Below are 15,926 nucleotides of genomic sequence, written 5' to 3'. Positions count from 1 at the left end.
TGTTTCCTGAGCTGGTGAACATCAGATACAATAAAACAACATAGGCTTGAGTTCTGCATACATTCACTAATTTTGAGGAAATGAAAGGACATCAGAATTGCCTGCACCTCAGTTTGCAGGCTTGAGAAAGATGCAATATACAGACAACCTAAAGTTGGAAATAGAGCAACCTTTTGCAAATGCTCTTTCATACCACACTGCACATGAAAATACAGTTCATTTAACATCTGTGACAAATCCTCATAATTTTTAATTTATCATCTGTGAAGGAATTCCCTTCTTGTAAAAGGGATTTCTGGAGATCTGAACACTCTACTCATGCATACAACTTCTGAAGCACAAGAACACCACCAGTTTCCCCACCTCGTCCTGTCGACATGATGTACTTCAAATGTGCAAAACCAGTGTTCTTCAATTCAGTGTCTGTGTCATGTTTTCTCTTTCACAAGATTAAAGTTAAGTTTCTGTGATAAAGAGCTCACCTGCACACACACAAAGGAGAGCAAGTAATACCCTCCCCAGCTGCTCCCAAGCCCATCACAGGAGCCATCAGCCCATCCAAGGCCCACCTCCATGAGCCCAAAGGAGCACAGAGGCAGAAGGGCAGCTGGGAGCCTAAATTACAGACTCAGAAGAAGAGAACCCTGTCCAGACCACCCCACAGCCCCAGGGCTGTCTCAAGTCAGCCTCAGCTCTTGTGTCCAGGCATGAAAACCATCAAGATGAGTCCACAGGACCAAGGTGTTTCCTGCCCAGGGTGGGGGACACATTATAGGATGCAGGGGGAGAACATGTCAGGATTGCACAAGACTTATTATGGGACCAAAGGCACGGAAAGGGATGGATCTCTGACAGGAACAAGAATGAGGAAAGGGATAAACAGAGTTGGTCACATGTAAACACACTGCTGGTCAGTGGGCTTGTCTGGCCTTGCTCTGCACCTGCTCAGCACAGTCTGTCCCATTTCTTATTAAATGCCTTTTTAACTCTCTCCTGGTTGAGGGACTCTGTTCAGTGTGTGCATGTGTGTGTATGGCAGTGTGAGTGCAGCAACTGGAGTCAGACTGGGGTGGGAGAGCTGCACATGGGTGGTACAGGGACTGGTGCCAGCCGGTACGCATGTACATGAACATGTTTTGCACTAGCGGATCCCCACCCTCACCCTCAGGGGAGCAGGATGAGGCAACTGGTGGTGTTTGTGCTTGTGTGAGTGCTTTGTGCGCCCATGTTAACCTGTGTACCTGGCCACATACTGGCATGCTCTGCATGCATGGGAGCATATGTGCAGCCTCTCCCCTCGCGGGCTACTGGATTTGCTGCCCCCACCCCCACTGTGAGAAACAGCACCTTTGGCCTGCAAGAGCATAATACTATTAGCTTCTTTCATCCCTGCCAAAAAAGATTACTCGTGCAGTCACACTCTTATACTTGTCAGCGCTGCAAATACCAAACTAATTATCAGAGTTCTTACATGTGGCAAAAGTTCCAAGGAAGTGGCTATATAACAAACAAAGCTCCTTGGAATCAAAATGCATCTGAATATTGAGATATCTTCAGTCCAGAGGCTTCTGTTTTTCTCTGGTTTCTGTAGGAGAGAAGGGTCAGTGCTGTCAGTCTTTGCTGAACAAGCTCTACCACAAGCAGACAACACTGGGCACAGTGTGCACCAAGGGCATCTTGGTAAATCAATTGCTGAGGAATGTGCACTCCTTTTGCACATAATACCAGTAAGCTCAGGTAACTCCTGCTGACTTACGTATGGAAAACACTAAGATTGCTCAAAAAAAAAAAAAAATCCTAAGAAACTTCAAGGCTTGAGCATGAGAAAAAACAATTATTTTTGCTCTTATGTATTTTACACACACAACCAACTTTATCACTGTCTTCTACAGTGCAATATCCAATTGTTTAAAAAGAGTGATTTACAATGTGTGCAGTTAAAAAAAGACATTTGACTTTTTATAACATTTTCAATTATACAATAATACTCTCTCTTCATTTTTCCACTGGGCAAAGTGTACTTGATACATAAGGTGTGAAACCTTCATCCGTACAACTCCAAGTCAAAGGAAGAAATGCTGGTGGCATAGCACAAAAGCAGGTCTAACGCCCCCTCCTGACAAGATGAACAGGGAGGCAACATGTTGGTTTACTTCTAAGATTAAGGGGAGTAAGGAAGATGGATTAAAGTAACACTTTGAGTCTTTCTAATAATACTTGTTTTTGTAGGCCCATAATCACATTGGGAGAAGGTAGGTTGTAAGCATTTAAAATTACAGTATTAGGTAAGCATTTAGTAACAGCAAAAAGGACTGCATGCAACCAAGTACAATCAGATGTCTCTTTCTATAACTACCAGAACACAATGCAAAGTCAGTAATGTAACTTATTACAACAGTGAAATTCTAATGTTCCAACAAGCAATATTTAAAAAATACACTTATATATGTTCCTCTTAGACCTGTGTGAAAAACTACAGGGTTCTCAAGCTATAAATCATTCCATGAAAATCTGAGTGCAAAGTTTGTTTTCCTCACTTCCATAGCTACAAAAAAAATCCAGAAATAGAAAACAAACACTTGTTATTCAGCAAAGCTAGTGAAGAAAGCACAGCTCCTTGACTGAGATAATTGCTTTTATGGACTCCCATGAGAACAGCGCATCTGTCTCAGGACCAACTGGAGGCAGACCAGTTACCCGAGTCCCTGTTCAGCTAGCACATGGCTGAATTACCATGCCTGTCTCTACATCTACCCTGACACAAGCAAAACCACCTTCAGCACTGTAATTTGTTTAGCTCTTCACCTTGAGCCAGCCTTGACCCCGGAGCTGTAACCTCTGAATACAACCTTCTTCTGTTAAATAAAGAAGGATTCTTTACAGTACACTCCCACAAGCAGGGATGCTCTGTTGGTGATTTCCTCAACAGACCTGTACTTGAAAACATTTCACCAGACACAGGCAATAAACCCAAGTTTTCTGAAACCAGACTCACTACATTTGCCTTACATGTTGTATCAATCCAGTGCTTCAAGGATGTACTTCTCATGTAGACCGTGACTGTACAGCATATACACACACCTACAGATCCATTTATTCTTGCTGATCTCAGCCTTACAAGGGAGATGCTAGCAAACCGATACTCTAACTAGCAAAGAACTGTAAACAGAGGTCCAGGAGTCCCAGCTCTGTCATTAACTAAACAACACCAGTGTTTAACAACCATGGCACACAACAAACTTAGAGGGAAAAAGTACCTTAGCAGACACGGAAGTGCAACATGGCTTAATAAAAGGTTGGTACAAACTTAAGAGTCCAACTTCCTTCTACTTTTCTGTTAGAATTCCTAAATTATTAGAACTCTAGTAATACAATCCATCTGGGTCATCATTATTAAATGAGTAATAATGCCCTAAAAAAAGAGTACACAACCAACTGGTAATCAGTAAGTATCCCAAAAGCACTAATACTAATCCTTAATTCTTAAGTGGGGGGGAAAAAAAAAAAAAAAAAGAAAAAAGGTATTTCAAGTTTGGCCTGCAGAATTCAAGTTCTTTGCCATGTTGAACTTTTAGTCATAATTTCTACAAAATCTGGCTAAACAGTGTCTGCTGGAAAAATACCTATCATAAAGCAATTATATTCTTGATGGAAAATCGTTATGAGAACATGCAAACAGCAAATTCTGTTGGTTTTCTATATTTATGCACCAGAGGGAAGATACAATAGGATGTGAAGACAGATAGAAGGAACAAGAACATTACTGAACAGAAAGAACTCAGTAGAAATTCCCAGAAATACCAGAAATGTGTATTTAGTGTGAGGATATTGATAAGCACTTATGTTCAGTTATCCATGCCTTATAATTCAGTGGGAAATCTCAACAAAAGAAATGACTAGGTATGAACTGTAATGCAGAACACATGGCTCTGACCGTAACCGTAACAGGAATTTTCTGAGACCTCTGCCAGCATAATGACGTACAGCTTCACATCAGCTACTCCCATATCTTAGTTCTTAAACTTTCTTCAGAGTTTAGCCTCTTTGTGTTTCAATTTTCCCCCCATTTCCCCCATTTATTCTCTTAAATGAGAATATTGCTACCTTTCTCCTCCTGCAATGGAAGGGACATCAACAACTGTGGGAGAAGTCTGCAGATACTGAGATGCCAAGCATTGGAAAGTTTACGCTCTTCTCGAAGATCAACTGTGAGCAATTTTAGATGTGTCAGGTGTTACTTTCTCCTTTAAAAATGTATTTACTAACAGTGCTATAGCTATCACAAGAATACTCTGGGTTATAACCAAGTCACCTACAACTCTGGAAGCAATCTTTTAGAAAGAACATACTTACAGGTCATATGAAAACTTCCTCTGAAGGTTAGTCTGGTTCTTTTGAAACCAGTAAATATCCAGCTGTAGCTTTCCATATTCCGACTGTAACTCTTTCAAGTGTTCTGACCAAAACCAGGATTAAAATATATATTAAAATACACATACACATATGTACCTACATATATTGCAACAGAAGTATCAAACAGATCAACAGTAAGCACGCTAACTCCATCCGTCATGTTCACCACATTTTGTATACAAACACACAGGTAATTGTTGAATTTATTCATCAAAGATGCACAGGGTTGGGTAAGAATAGCCTTTCAGCGTAACATAGTAACAAAAATAGTGTAACACATTTTTTTACTTCCTCTTCTTCATAAAGAATAACTTGTTTGCAAACCCTTGTGCTGCTAGGTTTCAGCCCAGGAAAACTTTTAAGTCTATGAAATACTAATCAGAACATAGTACGAACCGGCTTTCATGTTTACTAGCCATCTAAAGACAAGCTTACAATGTTTCCCTGAGGAATATGCAATTTACAGTTATGTTCCTCAAAAACAGAGGCATCTATGATTTAGGTTTTTTCCTGATAGAAAGCTCTGTGTGAGGGCACCAGAAGAAGGCACCACAACCTATTTACCTGCTTATAGAATTTAGGATCTGTTCCCCAGTCTTCCTGAGGAATATATTGCTAACACCAATTTTGGAGTATCAACATGAACAGAAATGAAATAGACAAATTTAATATAAGAGTTTGTGAATTTCCCCGGTGCTAAAATGTGACCCGAACACCTCAAGGAGGAATGCAAGAATACGCTGCAAAAGGTAGAATGAAGAATAAATATATTAACAATACACACAGAAGCTAGCTTTATACTATCTTAAATCATTAGGGTCAGGAGCCCTACATCAAGGACTACATGGACAAATCCTTCCACCGTTGAGGCAGATTAATCTGACACTTCACAGAACTGGAACTATACAGATTCAGGATCTGAGCCACAACAGCTCCTGCACCATCCCCATGACTTGAAGAAAGGCAGCATTCTCAGAACACACTAGAAAAATGGAAGGCTTAAAAACAGGTAGCTTAAAAAACAGTATGAGAGAGATGCGGAGAGATATTATGACATACCTCGTAGACTCTGGATCAATCGTTCATTTACTGTGATATTACTCAACAACACTGCCTGGAATGAGCAAAACAGAAAACAATGTTTTAATTGCAAAGGACCCATGTTACGATTAATACTATAAACAATACCAACCAAAGCACTTGTAACAAGATCTTTTCTTTGCAAAGTGCTGGGTTACAGCCAAAACCAAAAACTTTTAGCTGCTCTAGAGATTAACTATTACAGACAACACACAGTCATTTTAACCCAGATTTCCCAGCAAATGCAGGGGGGCAGGGGGAAGGTACCACTGCACTTAAATAAAAAAAAGAGGAATTTAATGAGTCTGCTACTAAAATTGCTTGCTGCTTTATTCTGGTTTAATTTCATGATTGCAGTCACTGTCAGATTTACTGTATTTATCCTCTGAAGGAAGAATACAGCATAGCACAGCTCGCTATCAACCACCCTCTCACCAGGGAATCAATACATCTGCATTCACACATACAAGGATGAGCTATGAAAGCATAAGTCACAGAGTATAAAGAAACTCTACAAAAGCAACACGAAGACCTTGCATTGTATCACTTTTCTAACTATCCTCTCCTTCTCTTTGATAAGAAAGCGTTGGGAGTGACCTTCTTCCATTCCCTCACTTTGCTCTCTTTCTTGTTCTGAAGACTCAGTCAACAGGAACATGTTTTGTCTGTTCTTCTATCAATCCCCCTCTACCAACCCATATATACACATGCCCCAAAACACATGTATATTGACAGAACTAAGGCAAGTCTAAATTAAATTAATTCCTGCAAGCAAGATGTTAGGATAACTCAGATTCATATTTAACATTTAGAAAGTCTGGTACAGAACATCTTCTCAAGACTACATGTGTTGGGTTTGTGTGGTGGGGTTTTTGGTAGCAGGGGAGGGGACTACAGCAGTGGCCCCTGTAAGAAGCTTCTCAAAGCTCCCCCCTCCAAGGCCGACCCACCTCTGGCCAAGACCGAGCCAATTAGCAATGAGGGCTGTGCATTTGCGGTAACGTATTTAAGAAGGGGAACCTGAGAGGGGGGGTGGGACTTGTGAGGGAAACACTTCTGCAAACACTGAGGTCAGTGGATGGAAGGAGGAGGAGAAGCAGGGAAGGTGCGCCAGAGCAGAGACCCCTCTGTATCCCGTGGTGAGAAGGCAGGGCTGCCGCCTCACCACTACCCATGGGGGTCACTGGTGGAGCAGATGTCCACCTACAGCCCATGGAGAACCCCACACGAGAGCAGGTGTCTGTGCCCAAAGAAGGCCAGGACTCTGTGGGAAGCCCCCTGTCACAAACTGTTCATAAACATTAAACTGTTTGTAAAGAGGATGTCTCAAACAACTCGAGTGGGGTGCCCTGTGGGGAAGAAGCAGAGCGAGCTCTGTGGAGGTGGGGCAGTAGGCTGTTTCTCTCCTGCTCCCTCCTGTGGTTGCCCAGAGACAGAACTTGCCTAACTGTGCAGGTACAAGCCAGAGAAAATTAAAACCTTCTAGAATAACCTACTGTGCATGCATAAAAAAGACTATATAAAGGCAATACCCCATGTGTGTCTTTGTCAACCCATCACCTATGGACCAAGCTGGCTGCTCTGCAACAAAGCGGGATCCAAGGGTGGTGATTTCCCCTTTTCCTGTTCACTCCTCCTCTCTCTTTCCTCTTTCTTTCTTACATATATTCATAAGTTTTGTAGAATTCCAATCGGTTGATGATTGGCGAGTTATCAGGAAAATAGTCTCATCGCCAAAGTGTCTTTATTCATTCCTAAGAGGGTTATCAGCTGATAGTTGCCAAATTGTCTCCATTCACTCACTAAAATGGGCAGTTAAGAAAGTCACCAGCACAATTGTTCCTCAGAGTCATTGTGGTGACGCAGCCTGTCCTCAGGCTCTGCTGAGCAAAGACTGGCTCTTCCACCAGCACGCAGGCTCTCAGGGAATTCAAGATTCACCCCCTTCGTAATCCACTGAAACACACCGTAACCCACTGCGTGGGACGAGACACCCCCACTGTTGTAGTTCGGCACTGGGAGGACTGCAACACATGGGAGGGACCCATGATGGAGCAGTTTGGGAAGAGCTGCAGCCCACAGGAAGGACTCGCATCAGAGAGTTCATGGAGTTACAGGAGACTGTCTCCTGTAAGTGGGACCACATGCTGGAGCAGGAGAAGGAGTCCTCACCCTCAGGAGGAAGAAGCAGCAGGACTGACCGCAACCCCCATTCCCTGCCCTGCTGCAGGAGGAGGAGGTGGTAGAGAAAGCAGGAAGAAAGGGAGGAGTCAGAGGAAGGTGTTAAGATGGGGTTATACTTCTCACTATCCTACTCCACTTGTTAAGTGATGCTGTTGTTAGTGTTTGAATTAATCGCTGTTCTTATTTTTCCTCTCCCTAATGAGTCTGTCTTTTGCCCATGATCATTCCATTCCTGAGGTAGAAAGGATGAATGAGGAGCTGTGTGGTGCTCAGTTGCTCTTTGGGCTTGAACCATGACTCCACAAAAAGGTAAGATCCACTGACCCTTCAGAAACAATCCAGTTCAGTCTTAGGAGAGCATATTCCTTATCCTTCACTGCCAATTTCCTCATTACCCCTTTCCCTGAAAACCCCAGTGTTCTGCAGGGGTCTTGGATCAGGATACATCAGGTCCACAGTTTCCTGAAGTTTCTGCTCAAGCACTCATGTATATATGTCCACACCACTTTAATGCAAAGAAATAAGTGCCTTTTTTCAGAAAGACTATTGTAAAAAGTGCTGGTTGATTAGGAAAAGCGAAGCATTCAATCAATCTGAGCGGGATAGCATATAGTAGAGGGTAAGATTTGTCTTCTGTTGACCCTTTAAAGAGTCCCAGTTCTAAGAGGTGGCCATTCATGTGTTGAAGAAGAGGCAGCCATTTTCAACCCAAAAAAAGAAATATTCCCATGCCATTCTATACATACAGCTGGTCCGTGAACACCACTGTGAAACCTCAAGAGCAAAGGCCTTGCTCCATTGTTAAAAAGGAAAAAAAATAGAACAACAACATGAATAACATATACTCAGAATTATTTAATACCTCTCCTCTCCTTTCTCATAGGACAGGTAAAAAAAAGGCTCCAGATTTGTCTTTCACTGGTTTATTTGGGAAAGGAAGTTAATGTTTCAATGGAAATGCCAAGTTTTGCTAATACATGAGCAATGTAATCAGGTTGTTCCATGATTGCTACCTTCAGGGTTTCCAGCATTGGCCATTACCAGAAACTGCCAGTGGACTAGAAAAATCAGTATGACATGGCAATTTTATGTTCCTACAGTTTGATGTGTTGTAGTTCAGGGTTTTTTTTTTTCTTAAAATGAAACTCCCAAATACAAGGACCACTTACATATTTGACAGTAAAACAAACAAGTGTTGAATGTTAGGACAATAATCACTGTGATTAGCTGAAGTGAATAATTTACCATGTGAAAACGGCTCCTTAAATCACAACAGGGGAAAAAAAAGTGTGCCTTGGTCTTTCTCAACTGCATATAAAACTTCCTTTCAGCACCATCACACCTGCCTCCCTGAATTTGTGCATAAGAGTCCAGGAAAAGAAATCACAAAAACACAGTTAGCTGTTTAACTTGAGCTTGAAATACTGTTTAATAATTTACAGGGCAGTGTTCCAACTGCCAGCTTCCAATCCGACTATCAATAACGTCAGGATTTCCGTTCCTCCTCCTGTCATTCAAGTGTAAACTAATCTTCACCTCATGGTTATGTATTAGGCAGACATTATTTTCTTTTGGGGTTTTATTCAGGTCAAGAAAGCAAACTTTGGGAAGCACTCAGCAAAAGCAGGCCAAAACTCAGCTGTAGGAAGAAACATTTTAAATCTCCTTCAGCCCACAAAATAATAGCTATGATCCCTAGGAGTGAGAATCCAGCTTTTGGAAACTCATTATATCACCATATCAAAATCTGATCTTCTGTGACAGAGTAGCTCTGTAACACAGAACCAGCTCGTTATATTTGCAAACATGTCTTGCAAAGAAGTCCTTGTAACTATCACTGAGGAAAAATCAGTCTCCTGATTGGAGTCAATGCAGGTCTTCAGAAATCAAAAATCAAAAGCCACACTGCTACCAGCAGTGATGGAAAAATCTTGCTCCAGCTGGTCAGCAAACTTTTTAATGACAATTGCCAGAGACATATTTATTTTTTTTATTCACCACAAAACATGTCTACATAAGTCATACTCCACTTAAACACAGAAGTTAAAGTTACCCTTTAAAAAATCCAAAACATAGCACAGAAATACCTGTGAGGAAGCTTTGACATAAATTATTTCAAAGCATATATTTTGAGCACATACTCCAAACTATGTACATGCATTTGATACAATTAATGCCTTACGCAGTAGTCTCCATAAACATATTCCTTGGAAGCATTACTACAGTAACTCCTTCAGCATTTGCTACCATCATAAGTCAAGCTAACCCAAGCACACTGAACTGACATAGGTGCTTTCTAACATTGACAGTACATGGGGTGTATAGCACAGGAAAAAGGAAAAAGGAAAGCTGCCAGTCAGAGAGGGACCTGGGGGTGTTGATTGACAGCCGGCTGAACAGGAGCCAGCAGTGTGCCCAGGTGGCCAAGAAGGCCAATGGCATCCTGGCTTGCATCAGAAATAATGTGGCCAGCAGGGACAGGGAAGGGATCTTACCCCTGTACTCGGCACTGGTGAGGCCGCACCTCGATGACTGTGTTCAGTTTTGGGCCCCTCACTACAAAAAGGACATTGAATTACTCGAGCGTGTCCAGAGAAGGGCAACGAAGCTGGTGAAGGGTCTGGAGCACAGGTCGTATGAGGAGCAGCTGAGGGAACTGGGGTTGTTTAGTCTGGAGAAGAGGAGGCTGAGGGGAGACCTCATCGCCATCTACAACTACTGCAGAGAGCTGGGGATGAGTCTCTTTAACGAAGTAACAAGCAATAGGACAAGAGGGAATGGCCTCAAGTTGTGCCAGGGAAGGTTTAGACTAGATATTAGGAAGCATTTCTTTACAGAACGGGTTGTTAGGTGTTGGAATGGGCTGCCCAGGGAGGTGGTGGAGTCCCCATCCCTGGAGGTGTTTAAGAGTCAGGTTGACAAGTGCTTAGGGATATGGTGTAGTTAAGAATGGTCAGTGTTAGGTTAATGGTTGGACTAGATGATCTTCAAGGTCTTTTCCAACCTAGATGATTCTGTGATTCTGTGAATAAAATGACAAAGAACTTGATGAGAGTAAACACTCGTTTCATAACTAAAACCTAAGAAAAAAGAGGCTTTGCATTCACAAATACAGCTCTCACAAGGAGATAAAGCTGAGCCACAGCATCAGTAAATCAGCTGCTATGAACAAAATCAACTAAGAACAAAGAAAAAGCTGGGAGGGTAAGATTTATACATGCAGAAAACAGCAGAAACAAGCATTTAAAATGAATCAGGGAGAAGGGGGGCACATATTTCACTATTATCTCAAATGGATCTAAGTCCTTACTTCAAAGAAAAGGAACAGTTCTGCCTTGCATACTCCTACTGCTACCCACCACAATGCTGGCAGCGCAGCACAAGTCACATTCTGACTTAATTATACCTGGAAATTCCCACCCCACTTCTCTATTTTTGCAAATACATCTCCCCATACACACACTTTCCTAGTAACACGCATCATCAATTCTTTTCTCTCTTTATACACATCTTCTTCACCACTTTGAAATAATCTTCAGGAGTAAAGAAACCATTTATACTAGCCATAAAAAGGCTTTTTCATTCTAGAACATGAGATTAATGGCTAACTATGTATTAGTAAGTGGGGAAAAAGTTCATAAATAAGATCCCCAAGAAAATATTTCTTTCTTAGGCTGGTCTGTGTGCTGCACACTCATGCATACTTCAGTGGAGGAGCACCAATTGAAGCAAGTCTAAAACAAATTTCAAGCTCAAAATATATGAACCTTTTCATTTAAATCTATTTCTCACTGAACTGCATTCAGAAATTACAGACTTTTTCCTATCCTCCATAAAGGGAAAAAAATCTCAGCGAACCAACCAAAACAAAACAAAACCCCAAAACAAAAGCAAAAAACAAGCTCCATTCCCAAAAAGTGATCCTCAAAGATCACAGACTCAATCTTGTTTCACATCCTTTGCTAAAAGCAATCTAGACTCTCCTTTTTTGTGAGGAAGGACGAGTGCACCATGACATGGTGCAGTTCAGCCCTCAAAAATGTAGAAACCACCAAAATTATAAAGTTAACAATTTCTTACCTCTCAACTGAAGAGAGGAAGTGACACACATGCATAAGAAATTACTCTTCCAGGTGCAGGGCAACAACAAGTGGAATGGAGAAAATAAGCCCTGTGCAGCTACAAGACTTTCATGACATTGTTATATTTAATTAAAAGCCAAATAGTAGGTAGTGTAAACAAAACAGAATTCTATGATGTGAGAATCTTAATAGAAAACCTATACAGGCATATGTAATGTACCTTCTCCTTTCCTTTTTGTCCATTTACTTTGCTGTGAAGAGGTAGAAATGTTACAGTAGTTGACTCTTAAGCTACACATACTCTAAAATTTCCACTCTTTGGGTGCCTCCAGTTCAGCTAGTCCCAGATCACCCATTTGTTTTCTCCACCATATGAAAATGTATTTTAAAGAGGTAGTATTCTAGACTGCTGCTGTACCAGTCATGAGTAAGCAGACTGGTTTCTCTTGCTAATTTAGTAACATCATGCTATGGCAAGTAGAGCCATACTTTTGTATGCACAAGGCAGTGCTTGCTTTTCCTTAGTCCTTTTAAAACTAGAAAATGCAACGTTGTTGGGTTTAAAAAACAAAAACAAAACATACATAGGCACCTTTTCCTTTTCACAGCAGGCTTCTTTCTCTCCCCTGCCCACCGTCATTCATTTTGAGCAGAGCTGACTCTCCGCATACCAATAGGTATTTTGTCTCAGTTGGCTGTGCTGGGAATTGAAATTTTCTGAGAGGGAGGGGATGTGAGAGCAGCTGTGGCCAGTGTTAAAAGACACTGAGCTACAGGACAGTGATTTGCTTCACATATAATGTACAAAGCTTGGTCCCTCTCCTCAGTAAAACAAGATGTGGGCTGGGGAACAATTATATAAATCCAAAGAAAATTACAAATTGCAAAAGTGTGTTCTAGCAGTTAAAAATAAGAGAAATTACATACATTGTTTTCCTGTAACACTTTTCAAAAGGCTGTCATGGCTGTGTACATCCCAGAAGCTACGAGTCCTGAATAACAACCATACAGAACACCGTTTTTTAGAAAATTGCTTACGGATTAGAAACAGCCCTTTTGCACTCCTGATTCCTTATACGTTACTAAGAATTCATGTAAGCTCTTTGTGATCTCTTCATGTCTATTTCTGTATGGATTTCCAGAAGCCATTTGCTAAATCTACATTAATCCTTTAAAATTCGAGCAGATTTTTTTAATAAGCAGACTGGTGACAGAAGTGTTTTATACATACTTATATGTAAGAGAGTAATTACAACAACAATTTCCCAGGATTACACTGCCTCAGTGAATGGTGAGTCCACAGGATATTTCAGGCTCGGACTACCTCCTTTTTTCTATGTGCTCGTCCTTTAAGTAGCACAGAGACAGTTCTACTAGAAAAGAAGGCAGATTTAACTCAAAGCGGTTACCACACTGCCACCAACAATGACTTTAGTGTAGCAAGTATCTTGTTGGTGTATTAGTTTGGTATGAAACTAAAATACAAAACAATTATGCCACTGATTTATCAGCAGAGTAATAAGACAGTGAGCAGAGATGAACTGCAGTTAAGATGGGTCTCAAACGTTACTTGACAGTTGCTTTTTGTAAGGAGTTTGTTCCCATATACATTTCTTCTAGAACCAGAAGAACTGTAATTTCTCCCTGAAAAAGAGGCATTTTTGACACAGACCATTCACTCCTACACGTCAGCTGAAAACATTTTCGTTTTTTTCTTTTTAAGAACAACAACAAGAACTAAACAAAATCCCATTTATCAGTCAAAGATCTGTCTAGTTAGTTAGACAGTTTGTATTACTTGTAAAGCAAGTTGAGAAACTTGGGATTTGGATTTGCATTCATCCTTCCTGGGCTAGGTAAATACTTGCTGCTAATCCCCACGGGGTAAATAAAGTTCAGTTCAAGCACCAAGTTTCCCATAACCACAGAGGGTGAATTCATTAATTGCCTCCCAGGAATCTCTGATTCCACTAGAATCCATGGAGCTGAAAAACAAGGACACGTGTATGCCTGTGTGTATACAAATATGTATGCACACGTGAATATACAACACACACTTACACACAGACGTAGATACACACACTAAAAAAAATATTCAGAAAGAGTCTTTTCTTATATTCTACATCCTTCTGTGGAATAACCTCTAATCCCGGTCAGCTTCTTCAGACGAAGGTCCTCAGTGAGGAGAACTAAGCTTTCTCTCTCTTCAGTACCACCATATCGGGGCATTCCAACATTAGAGTGGGTGAATCCATGCCAACTTGGCTGATGGCATGTGTTGACAAATACACAGGTTCCCAGTAGAACAACTCTCCCTACCCTTAAATCACAGAGTTGGAAAACAAAGAACATCTGTGCAGGATATTGGTTCATGCTGTCGCAACAAGAGCAAATTTTGGATTTGCCGCAAAGTGGTGCACAGGCACATAATGTTCGTCCTATCACTTCAGGCTCCTGACACTTGGTCTTCTCCAGTGACAATAAGCAGAAGACAGATGTCACCCTTTAAGTCCAGAGGGCAACTGAGCACCACACCGCTGCTCACTTACTCCTCCCCCTGCCGCTGGTGGGATGGGGAGGAGAAAATACAACAAAAGGCTCAAGGATCGAGACAAGGACAGGGAGGGCTCACCCACCAATTCTGGTCACAGGCACAAGACAGACTCAACTTGGAAAAAGACAAAACATCAACTTAATTTGAATTCCACCACCACCACTGATATGCCAATCAGAGTAGGACAGTGAGAAATACAACCGTATCTTAAAAACACCTCCCCCCCACCCCTCCCTTCTTCCCCAGTTCAGCTTTGCTCCCTATTTCCCTACCTCCTGCCCTGCAGAGGTGCAAGGGGGCAGGGGATGAGGATTGCAGTCAGTCCCTCTCACATTGTCTCTGCTGTTCCTTCCTCCTCAGAGGGAGCACTCCTCGCTCTTTCCCTGCTCCAGTGTTGGTTCCTCTCACAGGACACAGTCCTCCATGAACTTTTCCAATTTGAGACTTGCCCACAGGCTGCAGTTCTTCCCAAATGGCTCCAGCGTGGGTCCCTGCCACAGGCTGCAATCCTCCCAGGAACAGACTGCTCCAGCACAGGCTTTCCACAGAGTTCCAGCCTTCTTCGGGCGCAGCCACCTGCTCTGGCATGGGGTCCTTCACAGGCTGCAGGTGGGCATCTGCTCCACAGGTGACCTCCATGGGTGGCAGGGACACAGCCTGCCCTCTCACCACAGGCTGCAGAGGAGTCTCCTCCTGCTTCCTCTCTCCCCCCCATACTCCTCCTTTCTTCCTTCCACTGACCTCGGTGTTTGCAGACATGTCTCACTCACTCCTCTTCCTCCCAGGTTCCCCTTCTTAAATACCTTATCACAGAGGTGCAGCCACCATCACTAATTGGTCTGGCCTTGGTGCAAAGGTGGGTCCGACTTGGAGCTGGGGGAGCTTCAAGAAGCTTCTCACAGGGGCCACACACAGACCCAACGCAACAGGAAATGAGACCATTGTATCATTTTTATCTAATGCTTCCTACACCATCAGCTCCTGGTGTTTCAACAGCAAGGTTCATACACTATTCCATTTCTGAACAACTGTGTTTTAGGGCGATGGAGGGAAAATTCCTTAAAAGGAAGGCACAGCTATATCTGACAGGTCCCAAAATTCACCTTGCCCAGCATCCTGTCTCCTACACTGGATGTCGAATGAACACCAAGGCAGCCATAAAGCACAGTATTTTCCAAGCAGCAGCTACTTCTGGATGAGGAACACCTGGAACCAGAACAAACACCTTGGTATTGGGTGGTGGGGCAGGTGTTTGTCCAAGGTAATCCCGTTGCTTTTTAACCCACACAGATCCACTGGAACTGCACACCACGGATGCTACACACCTGCAGCTTCACCATCTATTGAGTGAAGATCACTTCTTCTGCCCAGTCTGAACTACAATTTGCTGAGTGCATTTGAAGCTCCTCAGTGGATGGAGAACCATGCCTTGTCTCTCCCAGCCATGAGCACTTTCCGCACTATTTGGCATCCTGGAGATGCCCACAATGGCTCTCCTCAGCCGACTCTTGTCCAGCCTGTAACCTACACTGTGGATTTGTGTAGAGAAACTACTGCACAGCTTTGGTTATCCTCCTTGTTCTCCTCTGTGTGCCTTTCCCACCACTCCAAAA

The 15,926-nt window shown here is 42.4% G+C and overlaps 1 protein-coding gene across 5 annotated transcripts in view; it reads right to left on the bottom strand.

Annotated features, from left to right (window-relative positions):
• GOLM1 (golgi membrane protein 1) overlaps positions 1 to 15,926 on the bottom strand; it is a 39,174-nt gene that overhangs the window by 9,899 nt on the left and 13,349 nt on the right. For all 5 annotated transcript variants that reach the window (XM_074813359.1, XM_074813361.1, XM_074813362.1 and 2 more), the window contains 2 exons: positions 5,473 to 5,527; positions 4,354 to 4,456 (listed from right to left, as the gene is read on the bottom strand). In XM_074813359.1, coding sequence (XP_074669460.1) covers positions 4,354 to 4,456; positions 5,473 to 5,527 — 158 coding nt within the window. The remainder of the gene's footprint in view (positions 1 to 4,353; positions 4,457 to 5,472; positions 5,528 to 15,926) is intronic.

This window comes from Strix aluco, chromosome Z, assembly GCF_031877795.1.
Source record: "Strix aluco isolate bStrAlu1 chromosome Z, bStrAlu1.hap1, whole genome shotgun sequence".
In the NCBI taxonomy this organism is placed as follows: Eukaryota; Metazoa; Chordata; class Aves; order Strigiformes; family Strigidae; genus Strix; species Strix aluco.
The sequence above is the reverse complement of the archived record's forward strand: the minus strand, read 5'-3'. Positions and strand labels throughout refer to the sequence as shown.